The sequence below is a fragment of the Apium graveolens genome, unplaced genomic scaffold (genome assembly GCF_009905375.1).
Source record: "Apium graveolens cultivar Ventura unplaced genomic scaffold, ASM990537v1 ctg1727, whole genome shotgun sequence".
Classification (NCBI taxonomy): Eukaryota; Viridiplantae; Streptophyta; class Magnoliopsida; order Apiales; family Apiaceae; genus Apium; species Apium graveolens.
Genome location: NW_027417368.1, coordinates 78007 through 101896, shown reverse-complemented (window position 1 = coordinate 101896; position 23890 = coordinate 78007). Strand labels below are relative to the sequence as shown.

The following is a 23890-nucleotide window of genomic DNA, read 5'->3' as shown; positions in this document are numbered from 1 at the left end:
GTTTACGTCGGAACAATCCAAAATTTTAAACATGGTTAAAAACTCAGCTCTCTACACACTGTCTCTTGTTTCTAGTATTATTAAATTTAAAACAAAACTTTAAACAAATGGATCTGTGGCGCAATGGTAGCGCGTCTGACTCCAGATCAGAAGGTTGCGTGTTCGATTCACGTCAGGTTCACATTTTTTCCTCTTTTTATTTTTGAAGTTAATTCAGACTTGAGAGAGTATTTACTAGAGAGGGTTCTGGGACTTCTACCTTATTTTACAAAAAAATAACCAGATAAACTAAATTTCAAAGATTTTGCTTCAACTAATATTTTCAAAAATTAAAGAGATTTATAAATTACTTACCGTTCATATTTTAATGACAAATTCGTGATATCTATCAAAATTCAAAACCATATTATATTTCTACTATCCTCGTTTAGGGGTCGTTTGGTTTGAGGAGTTGTATGAGGTTGAAATCAGGAGTTTGACTGAGTGCTGAAATAAATATTTTAGATTTAAAATATTTCTTAAGTTATTAATTTTAATTAATTTAAATATTATTTTAATTATTATTTTAATAAATTTTAGTTCATTAAATTATTTTTGTATTAAACATTTACATTTGATTGCCTAAATAAAGTTGAAATACTATAATTAATTTAAATATTATTTAATTATTATTTTAATAAATTTTAGTTCATTTAATTATTTTTGTATTAAACATTTACATTTGATTGCTTAAATAAAGTTGAAATACTATAAATAAAATTGATTACCCATACCCTTCCTCATACCCACTTCTCCTTGGGTATCAAAAACTCATATTTTGGGGTATGATGAATAAGTTTGAAGGAAAAAAATTCTAAACCAAACATCAAAGTTGAAATGAACGAAAGTTATACCTGATTCTCTGATACCACAATGCCTCCAACCAAATGACCCCTTAATTCTTTTTCTTGATCAAATACCATTTAAATTATAAAATAGTCTAGTCTTTTGTTTTTGAGAAAGCTTATTTTTTCTAAATCAATATTTTAAAACTTCGTATAACAATATCAAATTTCAGAAATCGGAATTAATCATTCGCGTTACCGAATTTTGTGATTTTAGGATGATTTTTAAAAAAAATGAGGATTTATCGTGATTTACGCTCAAATATTTTTCACCAATTTAAATGCTATTTGAAATATCGGTCCATTTCTATTTTTTCAATTTTTCACTTAACACACCATCTACAGTCACCTCACAGCGCGTTGAAATCACCTCGCAACAAACAGCCAATACAACCTCGCGTATTTTCAACACTCCTATTCGCGCGTTGGCATAAAAATAAAATAAATAAATAAATAAATAAATAAAAAATAAATATACACAAAAATAAATCATCTTTTTGTGTCTAAAAAAAACAAAAAAAAAAACAAAAAAGAATCAGGGGAGAGTATCGGAGCAGCGATCACGGAGCCAGTATCTCCATTCTCCGATTCAACCTATACATACAACCGCAAACATATACACACAACTTTTCAACTGATTATATTCAACTCAATCGTAATGCGTGTGTTGAACCAGCGCATCCTACTGTTTTATCTCGAATAAGCGAAGCTTGTGGTGAATATACACACACAATCTCTGAATCTATAGGTTTTGATTCAGTTCGGTGGAGATTACAGTAAGGTCAACTTCAATTTCGTATTTGCAAGCTTGAATCTATTCAATGTGTGTTGTGTTTGTTTAATTGCGTGTTTTTATGATTTGAATTTGAAGTGTGTTGTTGTAGTGTTTGTGATTCTGTTGTTGTGATTTGAACTTGTTTGATGTGAAGTGAGAAGGTTGTTTGTGGTTTGAGTTTGTTAAGTTGAGTGAATCGAGGTTTTTTCGAGTTTTCGAGCGGTAAGGAGGTGGATATTAAGGGTTTGGATGATGTTTGTGGAGTTTGTTGGAGTTTGATGTGTTGTGGTTTTGTGATTGGGTGAGGTTTGGGGTGAGGTGGATCGGAATTTGAATTTTCGAGGAGTTTCGGTTTTGGAGGGAGAGTTAGTTGGAATTGTGTCAACTGTTGTATATTTAGGTTGTTGGTTTCGGAACAGTGTTGTTAGTGGTGGCGAGGTTAGGTTTTCGGTTTGGTGAAGCGAAACCCTAAGTTTGGGGGTTTTGTTAATTTTATAGTCAAGGATCGTGGAAAAGTGTTATATTATTTTGTTGTGTGTGTATTTGATGTGTTGAGAATGCAATCAGTAAATCAGCACGAAAGGATCAATCTTGCTGGTTTGAAAGCGGAGATAGTGAGGAAAATTGGGCCGGAGAGGTCTAAGCATTACTTTAAGCTTTTGGATAGATTGTTGAAGTTAAAAGTGAACAAGGCTGAGTTTAATAAGATGTGTAAGGGGATTGTTGGAAGAGAGAATATTCCGCTGCATAATCAGTTCATTTGTGCGATTCTCGAAAATGTGTATACTGCTAAAGTACCTCCGTTGGTTAATGGAGTAGATGCTCATAAGGCTACCAAAGAAGTTGATAGTAAAGAGCCTTCAGGTGATGTTCGTGAACAAAATGGATTTCATCCTGCCAAAAACCAGATTCCAAATCCTTCAGCTTTGTCGAACGGTAACATACTGCCACCATCACCAAAGAAGGCTAGAACAGGGAATCGAGAACGTAGAGTTGGGGATAGACGTAGTGCTCTTAGTGCAAATGGGAAGGCACAACAAGCACTAAATACACAGTATGGTGATTTTAGGGCTAGTTCAGAAAATGGGGAATTTATTACAACTAATACTAATAGGAGAACGGTGCAGCAGCATCAAGGACTCAAACGTCAAGCGGAAAAGGACACACAGCTTTTAGATGACCAGCTGGTGAAATTATCTAAAGTATCTGCAGTTGGTACAATTTCTGTACATAGCACGGACCAGGCTGAGTTTTTAGTTAAGAAAGATGTAGGAGGGGTATCTGCTAGGAGATTGCTCAACCCCCCACTTGGTATTCCATTTTGTGCTGCTAGTGTAGGAGGAGCCCGCAAGCTAGTACCTTTAGCTAGTAGCAGTAAATTTGCTAGCTCATATAACAGTGGTGATTTGTTAGATACTGTTACATTGAAGGAACACATGGAGCATATTGCTACAGAAAATGGCCTTGAAGGGGTATCTATTGACACAGCTAAACTGCTGAAAAGTGCTTTGGATGCTTACTTGAAGGGTTTAATTAAGTCTTCTCATGAACTAGTGGTAGCAAGGTCAGGGCTTGTTCAATCAGACCACAATCCCCAAAAGCATCAGGCTCATTTGAAGATGTTTAATGGCTTTAGATCTGGTCATCAATATCCGACACAAACTAGCAGTAGTCCTTCAGATGTCATGCATGAACATAGATCCCGTTGTCCAATATCTTTGCTAGATTTTAGAACTGCAATGGAGTTGAATACACAGCAGCTCGGGGAGGACTGGCCCTTATGGCTGGAGAAAATACGTGCACGTGCAGATGCGGAAGAGATGTGATACTACTTTATTGTCTACCTCTCAGGTTCAAATTGGTTGGTTTAATGGAAAGCCACATAGTTTTAGTCATGCATCGGGCATTCTTGTTGCGTTCACGTACTTTCATGACCTTGTTGGACTAGTCTAATTTACATGGCTTTCCCGAGGAAAACGGTGTATCAACGCAGTAATATATGTATTCTCCTTTCACAGAGCTTCACCTAGTTCAGACACAGAATTATTCAGCAGCAAACAGTGGAAATTGAAGAAACCAACCCCATTGGTTCCCCTTTTGTAAGATAACCATATGTTCTATTGTATATTTCCAGTTGCTTTGTAAGTTAAAGTCTGCCAGGAGATTTAGTGCAATTTTGTAGAAATACATTGTAGTTCTATATTATAGTAAGAAGTTAAAATTACATGTCGCAAGAGTTCTTGTTCATGTAGTTTTAACTGTAATCACTGACTAGAATTTTAATACTAAGCACACCGTTTAGCAAGGAGGTAAAGATTCAACCTAGTAGTATATTGGATTTCCCTCTTATTTTCATATAATTCAATTGTATACCTGCACTAAAATATTCAGCTACTATACTTCTTAGTTATTTATGTTCCCTGAAGTGGCATTCATGATTGAATGATCTAGATTTTATAACGTTTAAATATGAAACTATATAACGCATTGAAATGACATTAAATTTAACTGTCAGTCTGTCAGGTTCTCACTGCAATTTCAATTAATTAGTTTAAAATTACCAAAATTTGACTGTTTTAAGGTGCACATGGGGATCTGCAGAAGCTATCTTTTCTTAATGCCGCTGAGGTTTACGTCGCTGATGAAACCTTATTTTCATTTGCTTATTTATGTATTTCCTTTCTTCTATGTGATGAAACTCAAATATTGCAGCATTAAATCATCACTCGTCTTCAAAATCCTCCTTACTTTATCTAGTTTATTATGTCATCCATATTGAACTCTGCATATAAAGCTGGGAAATACCGGGAAAAATAATAATCAGCTTGGTGCCTGAAAGATGTACACCTTTCTAAGTTTATCTAAAAAAAATAAGCTTTTATTCCTTTTAAAGCATCTTTGTACCAAAATATATTGCATTAGGACTAAAAACATCTTATTTTAATTTCTACATATCATTTTTCTAGTCAGGCAATGTATAGATTGTTTGTCAATTTTATATGTAATGGTTGATGATTTTTGACTCCTGTTTCTACAGGTTGAATCTGAAACTGCTAGACAGCATTCATGTATTTTCCTGGATAAAGCTTCTGTAAGTGTTCTAAATTGCTATCTTCAAATATGATCTTTTTGATTCTCTGTTACTCTTGCCTCAATCTGCTGTAGAATTGGCTTCGGACATGCTAATATGTGAATGAAAAGTCTAATCAAGTAATTTGCGAGTAAAATACAATTAAGATCTTCATCTAAAATTATACCATAAGCAATATGAAGTTCTAATTAGTTCATGAGCTCTAACCTTGAAGATTAAAGTTCTTTAGTTTGTGCAGAAATCTGCAGGTTATACTCCTATCCATGCGTCTTTCTCACATTAGTTCTAATACATTACATGTGAGTTGGTGTCATAATAGAAGATAACTAGTTTTAAACATATCTTTGAACTTAACATGTGATTTTACTTCGTCTGCTATTTATTTACTCTAAAAGTCGAACTTATGTTTAAGAAATAATGAATGTAATTCCACAGGTTTCCATTATTATTATACCATGGCCTTAAATATAGCATTTGTCACGGACCAGTTTTCACAAGGCTAGGTCTAATTTTCCACTTTTAACCAAGTTGTGGTTGAGTATATGTGTGTTGCACATACCAACCTGTCCATCTTAATCAAAAAATTTGGGAGGCTTAAGAATCTTATGATGACTAGTTTGGTTGTGTAATTTCAGCCTGATTTAGGTTGTCTGCTTCCGAGTAGAGATACGTAGGACAACTCCTATTTCCACATGTTCTATTATTAATGTGCCTTGATCGGAGAGAATCTCATTATGCTATTGAACATTGACAGGAAGGAAGAAAGTTATTTTATTAATAAGTTGAATAAAATACAGGACCTTATGGGGTTATTTATATTTTATACAGCTACGTGAAAATTAATTCTCATTCCTCTAAGCTAAATTATTTGATTTTTTTTTAAAAAAATACTCAATATGTCCTTTTAAAGATGTAATCTCCAGTTAAAAGTAATCAACTTGATAAAATATAGAAATTGAAGCATGATGTAGAACAGCTACTAAATCTAGAGATAGTTAACATATAAATCTTTCGGCACTCCCCTTCTAATTTGGTTTGTGGATGTCTATCAGACCCAAAATGAACCTTAATTTTCAAAATTGTCTATATTTTCTGGTACTTGTACATACATCTGTGAGTTTCAAGGCCATATTTTCTATCCTCAATGCATTAAATGTCCGTTATCTCTAAATGCCCGGTGTTATTACGGTGAACTAGAGTTTTGGAGATTTGTATGGAAACTGTATTATTGTTCCGTGGATTTATAGGATCACTATTTAATATAAGAGAATAGGGATCCTGAGGTAGACCTCAGAATATTTTGCCTGAGATCATAAGAGAATAACATGTAAACAGAAAATCTAGACATTTATTACTAAATGTTTACTTACCATGTTGGTTCTGTTTTAAACTTAGGGAACTGTATACACATACATGAATCATTATCTCAGGAAAGTTTCTTAAGGTATACCTTAGGATCCTTATTCTCTAAATATAAACTCATGTATCATACTTCTCAGCCAGATTCATTAACGATCTTAAGCACATGGCCATGAACTCAGTTTCAGCATTACTTCTAGCAACTAGTGTTGCTTCTTGCTCAGCTATGTATGTGATTTCTTCTTTTATGAATATATTCATAGTAGCTTATAGTAGACCCTGAGCCTGTTAAGCAACAGGCCGAATCGACATCATGAACACTTAATGCAACCTGAACTCGGGTAAGGGATAAGTATCAGATTCTTAGTTTGAAATAATTAGGATCCTTGAACTTGGATCCAAAATTAAATCCGTGCGGGAATTCGACTTATAACCTTAACATAAATAATATTATACATAGTTTTTTATTTATAATACTCCCTAATTCCCTTACATCCCTTTTTAGTTGTCATGTTTTGACTTTTGATGGTCAAATTGACCGAAATTTGACCGAAATTTAGTTATATTATAATATTAAAAATATTAAAAAAAATCATATCATTAAAAACTACAAAATCTATTTTATGATATAATTTTCAGTTTTTAAAATAAGGAACAAATAGGTTTTAATCTTTGGTCAAAAGTTAGTCAATTTGACCGTTGAAAAGTCAAACGTGACAACTAAAAAGAGATGGAGGGAGTACATTTTTGAAATTAGTGTCTTCTACCAATGAAACATACACATGACAGTATATGTCAATTTTAAAGCATGAATCAAAAGGATAACATTGAAAATTTGAAATAGTCATCTATGGACATCACTCTCTAGAAACAAGTTGTTGTGAGGCTTGTAAATCAGTTTCAACTAGAGTGCTTCCAGTTGAAGAGTTCGATTTCATATGATGATTCCTACTCAGATCCCATACCTATGTCATGTCCGATTGATGTAGGTATGAGGAGGTGTTCGGTTTCATATGACGGTTCCTACTCAGATTACATACCTATGTCATGTCCGATTGACGCAGGCGGCAGGTATGAGGAAAAATTGAAGAGTCTGTGTAACGGTCTCTTCAAGTAATGGAGTATTTTAAATAAAACTTTAATGGTCGGAACTTGCTCCTTTTCCTCTATCTCAACTTAATGGTTGATATTCCTGGTTTTTTTAAGTAACGGAGCATTCTAAATACAATGGTAAGTTTTCTGGTAGCCAAACCATTTAATCAACAAAGCTAATACCTATCCCTGTGTGAGGTAAGTTGGTTGGTACTTGCTCCTCCTTTATCTCAACTTTACTGATTGGGTCAAGAGGAGTTGAGGTTCACAGTTTATGTTGCTATTAGTTTCGGCTGCCAGACCCATGTCAGGCACTTGGACACGGTACTTGTTCCGTGTGAGATCCTTTGACTAATATGTGGACATTTGGACCAACTAAAAGGCAACATCTGGGAAGAGGTAAGGATGCAATAAGGAAAGATGATAAGAAAGTTGAAATGGGAAAGAAAATAGATGCCTAATGTGCAAAGTGTTTCAAAAATTATGTATTTGCGCTGCATTCTCAAAGTTGCCATCATCTACCTTCATGTTTACTGCATGTTTTTGCATGAATTATAAAATACTTTGCCTAGACTTTAAGACTCTTTTTGGAACTGACACAACCACTTGTCAGAGACGCACAAAACACATTGCTAAGTTTAGGTCACGGTTTCTGTTATTTGCAAATTTGATATGGATCTAAGTTCTGAGTGAGAAGTCAACTAGCTATTTGGGGTGTCAAGTAACTAGGTAGCTTGCTTGACGCTTCTATTGGAAAGTTATGAGTAGAACATTCTCAAATTTAGTTAAATACCATAGAAATGAAAAGCAATTGCGCTAATATCCTTTACAGTACTCTCTTCTTTTGATCCTTGAAAAAGATTATGGACGGAAGTGGTATGATTTAGGTATGATTACACTTACAGATACTCACTGCATCACCGATCTTCAGGGGAAGTGAAAATTCCGTTGCTATATTTACCCTAAAATTTTCCGAAATTTAGATATTGGTAAAAACATTACATATTTACAATGACCACCTTTGTGAAAGTATTCGTTGTACTGGTAAGTGGTTATAGAGATTAACACAATCTGATTGCTCTCGAGCCATATCACTTTCCCTGCTGCTAGAAGTATGCTTCTACATACTGATGCCATCCATGTCTTCTTGCAGCACATGAAAGGAGACGATTATTATTGACGTATGAACCAGAGACACCCTAGTTAAGTTTGTTCATGGAGAACGTTGAAGTGCCCTCGTGGTTGTGCCATAAAAAAACCCTCCAAAATGGCTTTTGCTTCCGCTTTGTGGGGCGTGCAATCATCTCAGATTCCGTTTTTCTAAGCATTTCCCACATTACCTGAACATCCTCATAACCACAGGTTTGTATATCATTGTGAAGCTTCAAGAGCGCAGCACCTAAACCAAGCAACATCCAACCAAAAGTAAGTAAATCTGTTAGATTACATCATCTGTTTCTCAATTTCATATACAGGTATACAGTATGTTGCAAAATTTTCTTGGAATGTATTGCCTGTCTTCCAATTTAAGAGATACAAAAACTTTCTATTACAAAGCTTGGTATCTTAGTTTAAACAATCTATGTAGATTTAACAGTCTCATTAGGGATGAATTCTTTACTTTTTCAACCGCATGAGTATCAGATCTGACATAGTTATGTTTTTGTTTAATAATGCTTCACGAATCCGGTTATACGGGAATTAACTGGAGATTGACCTAGTTCAGTAACTGGGCTAGCAGGTGCATAGTGTGGGAATAACTCAATACCCTGTAAACTGAGATCACTGAGATCACTGTTTATGTATATTATTAAATAAGACGCTCTAATTCATAAACTTGGTTAATTAAACACACTAATGATGACTTAGTGGAACTGTTATAGTGGATGAAGCCATTAGTGATGAATGGAATCTTATAGCAATACTTCATTCTTTTACATGCACTCCTTATATTCTACTAATGAGAGTGTACAATAATGAAAGCTGAAAAAGCTCTTCCACCGTTCAATTCTGACATTATTAAAGAGTTACAATGGACTCTATGAGTGACGGTAGCATTATTATTCAAATTATGATACATCTTCTTAATATAGAAAAAGCTTTAATGATGTGGGATCTACTATAATTATATCTTATTGACTTTTAAATACTACATATTATAACATAATAAGTGCCCACTCAAGATTTTGTAAATGTTTGGTACGGAAAAGAAAAGAGTCTCATCTCGTGTCAAAATTTTCCAAATAAATATTGATTTTATAATACATTTTATACTAAATGTTAGTGAAACTTTTGTCTGTTTTGTAGTAAGAGAAGATATGTTACAATAATAACATTTTGTTGTAACAAGTTTAACAACAAAATTTTATAAGCACATATACATACTAGTTGACTTTAAATTAATTAAAATATCTTATAAACAGAGAACAAACTATTCCCTTGTTCCCCAGTTTTAAAAAATAAGGAAAGTAAGTGTAAGATAAATAAATTACTTTCATTTATATTCGTGCTCCGAGTTTTAAAAAGGAACGAAATGAAGTGACGATAAATACAAATTTGGTATTCTTTCGCTTACAAAAATATTTGGATGAAAGTACTTTAACTTAAATTACTTACTTTTCTTCCTTTTAAAAACTCGGTAGCAATAATTAAGTATTTATAATTCGAATTTAGGTTAGCGTAGCTTTTTACCCCTGTTTTCAGCAGCAAAGATTATCATGACTTTTCATTGTCGGGTGGTTGTGGAAAGATTTAACACCGACTTAATAGAGCTTTGAGTGGGTAAATGATTAGGAAAAGGCATGTCTGAGATTACAAGTTCTGTCATGATCAAAAGACACGTAACGGTAAGAATGATGTTGGGAAAAAAGGAAATTTCGAAAACAAGTAGTAAAGGAGAAAAGCTTGCAAATTGGGCATATACATGCTTTGAAGAAGTTGATTAAAAAAACCACTTTCCAAAAGATGCAAAGATGATCAAATGTAGAAGTTAATAGAGTATTAATTAAAAATTACTATTTGGGGGAAGGTTTAAAATATTAAGTTATTGTATGAAGAAGTGATTCCATTTAATCAAACGAACCGAACTCCGACGAAGTGATTTCGTGATGAAATTGAGTATTTTGAATCATCTTACAGACTACCATATTTTAATTGAAATTAAACTCAAAAACACTGAACTTGATGGGGTAGTTAGCGAAAGTCTACAGAACTTTGAATCTATAGCAGATAGCAGTGTTTATACAAAAAATTATGAGCTAGCATCCTTTAAAACTACTTTTTTTGATTGGCATGTTTAACTTGTCACAGTTCATAGTGTATCTTAATAGTTTTGACATCAACCATTGTTAATACTTGTAGTGACTAAAAAAAGAATAAAAAAATGCAATAGAAACACATAGATGAGAGGGAGGATGAGCCGATGATACCAAACCAAACATATCTAGTATATCCCGCTTTCGCAGGGTCTGGGGAGGGTCAGATATACGCAGTTTTTCTTCTGAACATTCAGAAGAACTGAATGAAGAGATTGTTTTCTGAAAGATCCCCGACCTGTGTGCGTATGTGTACGATATATAAAAAGTGTCAAATATGTATACTGACCATTTTTGCGAGCCTTGAGACGGGAAACGACGCCTACACAGAGTTTTCTGACAGGAAACACCATCTTTTTCCACAGCTCCGTCACCTTGATCGGCCTCCTTCTCCTCCTCCTCCTCCGGACAGTCACTACGATTCGCTTCGCTATTTCCCTTAGCCCCGCCAGAACTCCTCCCGTTGTTATTTGCTTAAACTGATGATGTGTAGATATCTCCCTCAAATATAAGTATAATTTTACACGTTTTGCTTAATTGCATGTGTTTATATAATCGATCAGATCAGCTGTCTTGCATGAACACAAAGTGAGTGCTGCAGTAGAGGGAGGAGAGCGTGTAGTATCTTGTAGAGCAGAGTTGGTGATGAAAAAAATGTGATCACAGAGAGAGAGAGAGAGAGGGAGAGAGAGAGAGAGAGAGGGAGAGAGAGAGGGAGGGAGAGGGAGAGAGAGGGAGAGAGAGAGAGAGAGAGGAGAGGAGTGCTTAGTACTTGGTAGTAGAAGTGTAGAGCAGCACGACAAATAACGGTTAGGTTAGTCGTATATAAAAGTAGATTAGACTTGGAGAACTGGAATTAACTTTGCTTCGTTTGTAGTATGTACTTATACTAGGCAGTTTTTTTGTATTTTTAGGATTATTAGCGAGAGAGAGAGAAAAGAAGCATCTCTTAAAAGTCATAATTCCTTGTCCCCTTATGTGTCCCTTAATATGTTCACTCTTTTATAATTGATCGATTTTTAACATTATATATTATCAAGCAATTGATTGGAGACATAGTTATTAATGAATCAACCAGTAAAAAAAGAGAGAACATATTAGGGAACGCGGAAGGAATCTAAGATATGGACTCCATTTCTTGATTATGAGTTATGAATTATGATTGATATGATATTGAAATAAAGAAGTTCATTATATATGACACGGAAACTGTAGTGTTAGAGTATCTCCAACAACTCCTAACTCACTCTTTATAAATAATATAATATCAAATTAGTGATTTTTAGTGATTTAATATGTTCTCATCTTCGAATAATACTCTTTAAATTGACTCTTTAATCTATTTTTTATTATTAAAAACATCTTGAATTCACAAGAAAACAAAAATAAGTGGAAAAAGAAAGATAATTTTAATAAGAATATATAATAAAATAATAGTTAAGAGTGAAATTTGACTTTAAAATTGAGAAGAAAAATGAGAAATGAGTTTAAAAAGCATGTTGAAATAACATTTAGATTCTTTCTCCTCGAATTTTGAGTTAAGAACTTAAATAAAAAGTTGTGTCGGAGATGCTCTTAGTGTGTTACTAATTGACACGTTTGTTGATAGGCCCCCGGGAATCCCTTTGCTTTCTTCTCCGACTTTGACATTTCCATTCCAAACACATGTTGCCGTGCTCGAAGCTTAATTATCAATGATTTTTATTCTAAATATTATCGATTTTACTGATTAATTATCTGATTAATCATTTCGATATACTCTGCCGTTTTAATTTTATAATTTGATTAATCACTGCACTTTATATTTAGTTTAATAAATTAATTACTTTTATTTTTTATTAACCATGTCCAATTAATGCTCCGAGTAATTAAATATATAGGCAAAAATAATTGTCAGACAAGGACATTTTAATCTTTAAATTAGTTTTTTTGAAACCAGGTATTTTAAATTAGTTTTTTGTTTGTTGGCATGAATTTATATATAAAAAATATATTTAAAATGTTCTAATACTTTCGTTAAATCAAACATAAAACTGACGGAGAATCATTTCAGCAATGTTAATAATATATGAAATAACTAAAATAGAAAAATGTAACATCTTGATTAACATAATACTGACAGTTATTTTTTAAAGAAAATCTTAAGTCACCAAAAACTGATACAAAAATATCTTAATTGACCTTAGTTAAATCAAAGATATAATTGTTCATATATAATTGCTGATGATACATATAATATAATTGTAAAAAAGTAAGAATGACAGGATCAACAAACTAATGTCGGTAGCATTTTAGAAGCCACGTGGTTAACTGTACGGTCTGAAATGGACAGGCCATCAGACAAGGGCACTAGATTAATGAAGAAAAATAATACTCCGTCTGTTTTTTTTTGTCGCTTTGACTTTTGCACACATTTTAATGTTCTTTAACCGGCCAGTTAAAATTATCATTTATAAAATTTTCTTTTTATAAATAAAAATAGACAACTTATATTTTAATTCATAAAAATAAAATTTTTAAAATCTTATTTCTAACTAACCGGTCAAATCACATTAAAATACGTACAAAAGTCAAAACGACAAATAAAAATAAAATAAAGGGAGTAGCAAGAGATGCGACATCCTTCTAATTGCACAGACACTCATCAACTTCAACGACTTGGAAAAAATAATAATAAAAATTAAACAGAAGACTCTTTTAAATGTATTTTACTAGGGGTGTGAAGTGTGATTGTGAAGTGTGATGGTGTCTAATTTCTTATATTTTTTACAAGGGTTTCTAATTTCTTTGCTTATCCTATACTTTTTTATTTAGAATTTTTTTTTAAAAAAATGATTTATAAAATTATTCTTTTTATTTATCTTAAAATATATTTAAAAATTATAACAAACTTGTATTTTGGGACGGAGGGGTATACTCTACCACACAAATACATGCAACATATTAGGTTATTACTAGATGGAAAATTAGTATGTTTTAGTTTTACTTTGTGGGACAATCATTGATTTACTTTTTGGTAGGTAGCCGTTTAGATTTAATAAAAAAAATATTCAATTTTTTTTAATAATAACTTGCATTTTCTTCTTTATTATTGTATTCAAAACATATAATCCTTCGTGTAATAACTTCGGGGTCTAGCAGTAGAATCTCGACAAGTAAATATTCGATAAATGAATAATTTCTTTAAATAATTATTTTTTCGGTACTATCATTAATATGGACAATATATTTTTAACATCGATAAATGAATAATCTCGAATAATAAATAAAATATTTCAGTCCAAGAATATTCATTTATCGAGATTTAACTGTATATATATAGGATATTCATTTATCGAGATTTAACTGTATATATATGCGGTCATTAATTTTTACATTTTATATAAAAAATGTACTTTTAATTTGAAGCAAGAGCCTAAAGCTACAAAGAATCAACGTATATGGATGAATTTTATCCAAGAGATTAGGTCAACAAAACAGGTTTGGTTGTGTGTGTGTAAATCCTCAAATATTGCAAGGTGGACAGATAGATATAAAACATATTGGACAATTAGGTAAGCATGCTTTATATACGGACTCAAGTGGAGAATAATTAGACATATAAAAGGCCAATCTAGAAGAATCTCATACCATGTTTAAATGGGCAATTGTAGGGGGGAAATGCGATTTGAATAGACATTTTACAAGGCAATGAAAGGCAAAGGAGACCTCATTTGGTGGGTGGTGGGTGATGGATTGATGGATGGGGGCAAGCAGTGGGCACTAAACTCATAAAGTGTTGCGTAAGCGTAGCTTTGGGCTCAGCCCTTCAGTCTATTTCGTTTATTTCGACCACCATTGTCAGTGGAGGAGGAACCTCTGCTAACTCTAGTCTATTACTCCCTCCGTTGTTCCATCCGTCCCACTCGAATGTTTACGTTCACTTTTTTTATATAGTATAGTTTCATAATATTTTTTTTTAATTTTTTTAATAAAAATTTAAACATAAAACTTTTATTCAGATTTTTAAAAAAATATTATGAAATTATACTTTAAACGGACATTGAAAAACGTGCCGAAAAATAACGTAAACAACCAAGTGGTCTTGAACCAAACCGAACATACCCGGTTTTTCGCTCAGAGCTAGGCAGGGTTTGGAAAATTAATATGTACGTATAGTCGCACATCATGCCCCTACTCCGATTTGAAGAATAAGAAGAATAAGGAGGTTATTTCCGTGAAGACCGGAATTAGTGTAAGAAATTATACTATTGATTAACGAGAAAAACAAGGTACCAAGATTCGGAATATTAGGAAAATTTCCCCTCAAATTAAGTATCAAAAGCACGTGATTTGAACTCTTTTGGAACCAAAAAAAAACATTACGGGCTAAAAAGTTGATGGGAGAACTATTTTTGTTTTGTAAGCTAGCTATTTATATTTCTGGGGAGATGCATTTGTGATCTCATAAACTCGTCAATCACTCATAAACCCCACTAGAGTGTTCTTAATAGCCAATAGAATTAGATTGTCCGGTTGACTTGTCTCAAGGAAATTGAGAAGTCTTGTCAACACAAGCGTTAAGAAGTTTTATTTTGCTAATTGATCACACGCACACGTCAGGAGTCCTTCCGCAAGGGATACAAGAGTTCAACCACTGCACCAAAACTTTGTTGGCCAGACATTAAGAAGTTGTATTAGCAGCAGTAGTAGTTGCCATCTAAATAATGAGGAATGGATGAAAATTTCAAGTTCTAATAAAAATTGTGCCTGATAAATGATAGATTGTACTCCGATTAAAGTCCTCAGACACATTTATTCTTAGTACAGGAGGGGTGTACATGATTACAAACATTTTGACCGTAAGTTGAAGCTATACATGATTACAAACACTTTTCATTTCGAAAATAATGAACAAATGTCAATTGTCATCCTCAACTTGAAAAGATGAGAATCTTTGTAAGAATTCAAATAAATCACGCAAATTGAAAAGGATGGTATTCAACTAACAAACCTTCCAAATAAATAAATATTTTGAAGAGTGGGGGATGGGGAGTCACATTCGGCTATATACTTTTCATTGATTATATATATTTAAATACAGAGCACTAGAAATTATTATATTTAGAAAATAAGTTACTTTTTATTCATGTAAAAATAAATTACATCAAAAAAACTATTTCCGAAAATGAATATCATGTCTTCAAAACCAGGAAATGTTTACTTTTTCCTACCTGTTATTAGTCATCCATATTCTTCATGTACTCCTTGGAAAGTTTGGTCTCCATTACTAACCTTTGTTCTTCTATAAGAGAATTCCCCGACTCAAGTAATGTTTCTACTGTTTGCTGTTCAATCCAAATTTTCACAATTCAAAAGTACATTAAAAATAAAGAGAATTTAAATAACACCAGATCCAGGAATACGCAACATTTAGATAATATATCATTTTAATCCATCAGATTCTTAAATCTGCTCCAGGAATACAGCTCCTATATTTCAACAAGGTTGTGAAAACTATATCCAGTTACAGCACATTTTCGACCAGCTCAGTGCTCGACTCAGTTAAGTTCCATTCATATTTTATTCAAAAGTTAGACAAGGAGAAGTTGACTTCAATTTCAAACTTTGAAACTATAAAAGAGCTGAACTCAAACAAGGAGTTTGGTCACAAAATTAGTCAACGACTCTAACAAATGTTTGCTAACAAGTTCGAGAATGTAGCTAGCTTATGAAATAAAAAGATGTAATCAATGACAATGTAATGTTTAAGAAAAGTAATAACTGACAATCACCTTTTGACTTGAATATATATATCAAGCCAACTTGAACACTACAGATTTTAAAGAACTGGACTTGAATACATTTCTGGATTCAAATCAACTACAGTCCAAACTCGAAGAATATAACTTCTTAAGAAGCCGAACTCAAGCTCACTAGTTTGGGGACGGGTCATCCATAACGAGTAAAATCTTTTTTTTTTAGTTTTCAGTGAGAGATTACCAACTTCGATATATAAGCAGATTTTAAATTTGCCAAATTGTATCTTTCTTTGTTCTAATAGTGCATGCATCTTATATGAATTTACTATACTCATATTCTAATCATTCAGACCTTTGTTCTAATAATTTTTAAGAGGAGATGGCGGGTTAAAAGTTAGTCTTGAGCTACCTGGGGGGGAATGAACATAGGGAGATTATCATCCTTTTTACGGCTGAGAAGTCTACTTCCAAGAGTTTCATAACCTCCGGTATCTTCCACCCACTAAAATTAAAAAATTGTATTAGTCCTATCAAAGATACAGTCAGAGGCACGAATATATGGCAAGCTATAATTCTAAACTTTCAGAATAAAATAGACTAATACCTATTTCTTTGTTAATTTATAACTGAACAGCCTGCACGAAAATTCATTAGTTTAACAATTCTAATTAATCACTCCAGGTTCAAGTACAGCAAAACCTCTACAAGGGAATAGCTTCGGAAACAGATTTTTTTTCCTTTATAGAGATTTATGATTACACTGTACTTATAATGCTGGGATTAAAAACATGTAATATAATTTTTTTTCTTTTAATTAAAATAATGTTCAGGAACTCTAAATATATGGGGAATATCACTGAAAATATCACCTACGAATTGTATTGTAATCCAGAAGTGATTAAGTAGTGAAAAAATTTAGAACCAGGCTCTTCAACATAAAATCTAGAAGGATGTACACCATGTAATTTTAGGTGCAGTGTTACATAGTAAACAGTAAAACACTCGTACCTTTAAGATTGACCTATCATAGGTTCGAGACCTAAGAGCTCCATAAAAGTCCAGCGCTGACATTTAAAATTGAAGATATTATATTGATAGAACAAATAACATTGAAACTGGAATTAACATAATATTAAACACACTTAAATTTCAAGACTTGAATATCAAGATATACTTAAAAAGCACAAATAACACTAAAGACGAGTATCACAGTTCCCAGCGTGACTGCTGGCCCTAAACTTTCATATTTCAACCTTTGCAGTTGCCACTACATGCTACAGTTCTTGATTGTGATAAGACATTAATATCACTAGGTTTTTATAAATTACTGGGAGACCATAGTCGGACAGCCATAATATTATTGAGGCAAAATATTAATTAGCAGATTAAATCTTCTCTATATTGAATACAAATAGCAATTTTTGAATGGTAGTATTTAATTGGCTCTTCTTGCTGGCGCAACTAGCGCCACAAGGACCACAAAGGCACAACCATGTATACATATTTATACATACACAATACTTATATTGCTTATCTACCAATATTTTATTATTACCTGTATATAAATCTATATATATCTCAGACCATATGAAGAAAGGGACTACTACAATTTGGAATAGTTTTTAATCTGACAGGCTTGGTTAAACTAAAAATTAAGATACAATCACAAAGAAATGTGACATAAGCCAAGTGTATAAGAACCACTCATATCTATTGATATATTATTTTTCAGAAATATGTGGCACATAATTACCTTGATTAGGGAATGTATTCACTATGTGTTCAACCTCATCCCTTGATATGCCATCTTTCTCGTACATTCTGTTAACAATATTTATGATATCCTCTTGGTTTGGCTGCCTGTTCAGAAAAAATTAATCCTAGAAAATTGATAAAGATCCTAGAAGCACCCAATAGTAACTTTTGGAATAGTTAAGTTGTTATAATAATTATAGTTAAAAAGTTCAAACTAGCAATTCAACTGTAAATAACTGTGGCATTTAATCATTTGGGGAAGTATTTGGCTTAAGACGTCAAATTTCCTACCACAAATTCAAATGAGATTTCATTCTAAGGTTACTGGCTATTATTGTAGTAAGATATTTACCAAAGGAATTTTTCCATCCTTCCATCACGTATTAGAGGGGCATAGAGGGTTGAAAAATCATTTCCTGTGAAAATGATAGGTATTCTATTCGTAATATCTGATGCACGCCAATCCTGCCCAATACTAACTCTTGTAGGATTATCTGACAAATTCATCAAAGTCCCCACAACAATTTGATTGTTGACTGTCATTTGAGTGTTTCCTGAATAACACAAAGAAACATCACAATAAAAACCACAGGTAGTAAGTACCTTTATCATCACTGATGTCATCCATATCAAGAAAAAGATATATCAGGAAAAGTTATAGAAAAAAAAGTTGGACAAAGTTAAAAACCAGAAAAGAATCATGCAAGTATCACTAATTAATCCAATTAAGTTTTCCATCAAATATAGACTGTCACTCACCAAATCTACCAAGACCAGCATCTATATCATTGATCATTAGGCAGCTCATCTTCCCCTGCATCAGGTATTTAAAAAGCAAAAGCTCAGAAACACCAATAACTCGAGGAAAAATGAAAAATTCACAAACACAAAATGATTTTGACATATAAAGGACATGTTCAGTTGCGGTTCTACGGAATTTTGGCCAACACAGGGACAACCACAGGGACAAGGTTCTTGTAAGAAACCGAAAATCCAAACTTAAGGATGTCCTCTTTGTCAGTTGTTGACTTTAAATAAATACTCATCAAATGAAGTTCAAACAAAAGGGCCACCTTAAAATGTCCTTTGCAACCAAGAACGGAGACATCAAGCGGAATTTTATGACCACATTCTACTGAAAATATACAAATTATAATTGTGCATATTTATTAATTTTCAAATCTGAAACTTAATGGTCTATGTATGTGTGGGCATGTATCCCCGTGGCCAAATAATCTGTGGAACTTCATCATCCAACCACGAATCGGTATCCTATGACCTGCCCTTAAAGTAGTATGCAGAAAAACAGCTAAATTTTCGAAGTAAGATACAGGAAAGCCTCAACATATAATGAAATTGTGCATTTGACTATGTATGCATAAGCGTGTATCCCCGTGCGTAAGATGTATTCTTGAGGGGCTTAGAGAAAATATAGCGTTAAACTAACAATAAAAAACATAAAAAGTTCACTACCCTAGACATACATATATCAATAGAAAGTATTAAAGCTTCTAACTTTATTTTGGACAACTTGAGAAGCAGTTCTGTACCGGTCACGTATCAATCTTCCCGGTTCCCCTGTTATGGACAACATTTGATTTCCGGTAAGCCAAAAATTGAAATATATATATAAGATCTAGAAACTTTGAGAGGTTAAAAGAAGTTATCAATTTATTCAACTTGGTTTCAATTATGAAATAAATTTTATATTCTTCTCTATTAGATTTAGATATCATTTGCACACTTTCCGAAAGGACTGAGGAGTTATATGAAATTGTAATATCAATATGTTAGTATGTGCATCAGGCCTTCTCTCATACCCTTTGTTGTTTCAGAATATGGATCGTTTTAATTTTTTTTTCTAGAACATTTGCAAAACCCCTAATTTTCATTTTTTCTAAAAATTGTGTAAAAAATTTATATATACAAAGCTGACAAAAAGTGTACTTTCTAATTACTCAATACCATGAAAATTGAAATACTGTACTTCACTTCATTAGACTCCTACATTTTAAAAGTTGTTTAATATTTCAACATAAGCTATGAATTTAATCAAATATCTTTATTTGAAGATAGGACATAGTTTCACTATCACCACAAGTCTTTCTGTCAAACGAGAGTAGGGAACAGCAGTATACCTTCATTTGAAAGGATACCTTTTTTTTGTCATAATAGGTTACTGATAGTAGGTATACTTGCAATCTTCTTTTATAAGGATTTCACAAATTGCATGCAATACAACAATAAAAGAAAAGAATGAAAAGAAATAAGAAGTTAATTTAAGATCAGCACACCTTCCAGAAATTAGCTTACCAGCTCTTTCCGATTCTAATTCCCCAGCGGACATGATTACTGGTTCAACTCCCATGGCCTGGAATATAAGTTCAGTTTGAAAGGACTTTCCTTGGCCTTTCCCTCCCCAAATGCCTGTTGGACAGCATACATGTAAATAGAATCTGCTTGTCAGGACTCCACAGCTAAAACTCTTTAATAGTAAATTATAGCCATCAGTCTTGATGAGTGAAAGACAAAGGTAAAAGAAAGACAGGTTCTTCTTACTTTTGATATAGTGAATCAGTATATACACACCCCTCGAAAATCATATAAACCTAGCAAAAAAGGGATTCCTTGAAACAGACACATAATGTAGGCATAATTTATTCGGCATTGATGGCGACTGAGTTAACAATTATCAGGATGGCAGACAATTTGGCAAGAAGAACAGGAAAACAATATGCAACATACAATAAAAATATGAAACAGTGGTAGTTGAATCGTTAGAACCTATAATAGATTTGTTTTTAGATATGATGCATATCACAATTACAGTATTATATATATAGTGCGTGACTTACATAACAAGTGCACTGAATTTACCTCATAATTTTTCGAAAGTAATTACAATGCGAAATGAGCTACTGTTCCTGTACTGTGTTCCAGTAAATTATAAATTTTGCTAGATTACTTTTTTCAGAGAACTCCAAAATGGAGAAAGCAAGGGGCTGACTGAGACTTGTGGTGCCACTGACTAAGCTAGTAGGCATGCATATCTATATATACATGATTAAACACAGTTTCACGCATTCTGAAATTTAGCAACAACATTCACTCTTGCAGAGACCTCCACTACAGTAATACAATAATTACCAAGAATCAGAGGAACTCTGACATTAAGAAGGTGAGCGATGTAGTTCTTCACGATGTGGCATACTGCATGAAAAAAGAAGCAAAATACAAGTTGAGATTCAAAAATATAATAAAAACAGTAAAGATGCTAGAAGCAAAAACAGAAAGACAATCAAGCCAGGAAAGATGGATAACAGAAGCAAACTTGCAAGGGCACGGTACTTTAGTCAGCTACTTTTGCTGTACCGTGAACTGCCCTCAAGTAAAAATATGGAAATTCTGTTTGTTGTATATTTAGTTTTTTTTATAATAAAACTTGTTTAAATATATAACTTATTTAGAACCCTATTAGGCTACAAACATATATGAATTATATAACATGAAGAAGTTGAAAATAAAAATAAAAATAAGTAGTATACATCTACAGTTAGAGCCTCTTGGAGATGATCTGAGCCACTTAATTGAGAACTATTTCCTCATGACTTCATAATATAATATTAGTAACAGCATTGCAGAGCGAAATTCTATACTGCAGTACATAATATACAGCTATAGTCCCATATCATCGACAAACACAAAGCAAGATTAATAATTTACAAACATAAACTACCAAGTACTGTTTCAAACCTTAATCAGAAGTGTTAGAAGAGACCAATATATATTAGCGAAATGATTAATGAAAAGGAAAGGGTACAAAAATCTCCATAAATTTACATCTCCGTCAAAAAGAAGTGGTTTATGCTTATCCTGATTGAACTTACCAACTTTATCCTGCCAATAAAAAAACGAAAAGCTTATAAGATCAAACAGATAGGCCAGATTTTTCTTAATACAGGTCACAAATATAAGATTAATAAATATTGGCTCTCAACGACAATATAATTTATATAAAATTCAATAACCTGAAACGTAAAACTTTGATGACTTACAACACTCATTATATATGTTTTTGTATACTACACTTTTATAATTAAAACATGAATCGACATATGAGATTGAACATACTAAATTGAAGTTAGATTATAATTCAGTGAATAGAAAAACACGAGATTGGTGAAGGCAAAGTACCATGAAAGCAGGAGCAATGTAATAATCGCCCTGAAGGTACTCAAACGACCTAGTGACTGTCTGACGGTAATCAAACACAATATCCGCTGCAATTTAACACAGGATAACGATTTAAACAAACAATTCATAGAATAAAATTGAATAAGCAACACAATTCAGCACACACACACCTATAGCGCAATGATGACACAACAGTCGACAGAAATGAATTAGCAATACAGAATGTGCATACATTTTAACCTACAAATAAATACCCCTAGTATCCTAAAATTCTATCCAATTATCGAGATTATTCAATTTATCACGAATAAAAACACATTGTATAAAAACACGAGTTTATTCATTTATCGAACATTCATTGATCGAGGTGTACCGTCTCGCCCGAGGAATTGGCCAGTGAAAAGATCATCAATGACACCAGCCCTAGCTCCAACAGCAATATTCATATTATCCGACTCCTTTCCAAGCCGGTACAAGTAATCGTGGCCCTCGGAGTCTTTCGCCTCCCACGACGATTGCTTCGAGAGCTTTTTAGGCACATCAGGCTGCGGAACTTGAGTTTCGTTTTCATTTTGAGGCGAAGCTGAGCGCACTAACAAGGGAGATGGAATTGAGGTTTTAAGAGAGTTAAATGAGTAGCGAGTGATCAAATTTGGGGATTTAAATGAGGAGAAGAGAGTGATATTGTTGAAGTTGTTGAGAGGCGTGAAGTTGATGTTAGACATTTTTGGGGGAAATGATTGACGGCATTATCTATTAGTTGAAATTGAAACGGTTGGGGATCATTTGGCGCCACATAAGGTTAAGGATGAATTTGTGTTCCTGTTTTGGGTTAGAATTTGGGTTGGGCTTGTGCAACTAAAGAACTTCTGGTCGGGCTCCCGGACTTTTTTTTAATAAATCTGTCCCGGAGCCCCGGAAGAAGCTGACGTTCTTGGTATATTATTTTTTTTTTCCTTTTTTCCTTTTCCTTCCGGATTTGCAAGTGTGAAAAATTATGCGGAGACCGTATTTTGAAGCTCTAATATTAAGTTGTAAAAAAATTATTTTGGTGTAATTTTTTTTGTTGGGGAGTCATGCAAACATATTTTTGGTAGGTATTTTTTGTTTCAATAAAAAGGTTGTAAATATATGACTTTTGTAACTTTGAAAAGGGTATCAAACCAGTCGAGTGTGCATTTGTTACGTGAGGGCATGTTTTGCAAATCTCATATTTAGTTCCCAGAAAATTATTCTTGTTTAATTCTTTTTCTGTTGACTAGTGATGTAAACGTATTTGTAATATGTAACTTTAATTTATTTTTTGGTATGGTTTTAGTTGTTTGAAATAGTGTATGATGGGGGAATATTTTGGAATAGTGTATGATGGGGGAATATTTTTTATTTTTACGAGGCCTTATATTTGATATGAGCTCATTTGCTGATAATGGATACTTAACTTGAAACACAAATTCCATCACATAACATCAGTTATATAATAACACACAGTTGAAAAACTGTGCATAGTTCGATACACAATAATAACACGATACATGAATATAAATGAGTATGATGCAAGACAATATATGAACTGAATCATTCATCTGTATCATCCGAGTCATCATCATCTTCATTGATGTTCCAGGTATGGGACTCGATGAACGCCTTGATTCTCTACAATTCCCTCGTTGACTCCTCATTTTCAC

General features: G+C 33.0%; 2 protein-coding genes, 1 long non-coding RNA gene and 1 other non-coding gene across 4 annotated transcripts; 2 read left to right on the top strand and 2 right to left on the bottom strand.

Annotated features, from left to right (window-relative positions):
- Positions 1–109: 109 nt before the first annotated feature.
- TRNAW-CCA (transfer RNA tryptophan (anticodon CCA)) lies at positions 110–181 on the top strand. Its single transcript has one exon. It is a non-coding gene; the product is annotated as a tRNA-Trp (tRNA).
- Positions 182–1406: 1225 nt separating this feature from the next.
- On the top strand, positions 1407–8875 carry LOC141700054 (uncharacterized). Its single transcript, XM_074503828.1, has 3 exons — positions 1407–3758; positions 4697–4750; positions 8355–8875. Exon 1 carries the CDS (start codon positions 2217–2219, stop codon positions 3483–3485), a length of 1269 nt encoding a protein of 422 aa, XP_074359929.1. The 5' UTR covers positions 1407–2216; the 3' UTR covers positions 3486–3758; positions 4697–4750; positions 8355–8875.
- LOC141700055 (uncharacterized) lies at positions 8036–11457 on the bottom strand. Its single transcript, XR_012566209.1, has 2 exons — positions 10805–11457; positions 8036–8600 (listed from the first exon to the last, which is right to left on the bottom strand). It is a non-coding gene; the product is annotated as an uncharacterized LOC141700055 (long non-coding RNA).
- A 4110-nt stretch (positions 11458–15567) lies between these two features.
- On the bottom strand, positions 15568–23016 carry LOC141700059 (ribulose bisphosphate carboxylase/oxygenase activase, chloroplastic). The gene is made up of 12 exons (XM_074503831.1): positions 22579–23016; positions 22206–22291; positions 21899–21908; positions 21159–21221; positions 20325–20438; positions 19528–19589; positions 18771–18825; positions 18364–18565; positions 18010–18116; positions 17265–17320; positions 16666–16758; positions 15568–15842 (listed from the first exon to the last, which is right to left on the bottom strand). Exons 1-12 carry the CDS (start codon positions 22928–22930, stop codon positions 15735–15737), a joined length of 1308 nt encoding a protein of 435 aa, XP_074359932.1. The 5' UTR covers positions 22931–23016; the 3' UTR covers positions 15568–15734.
- Between the last annotated feature and the right edge of the window lie 874 nt (positions 23017–23890).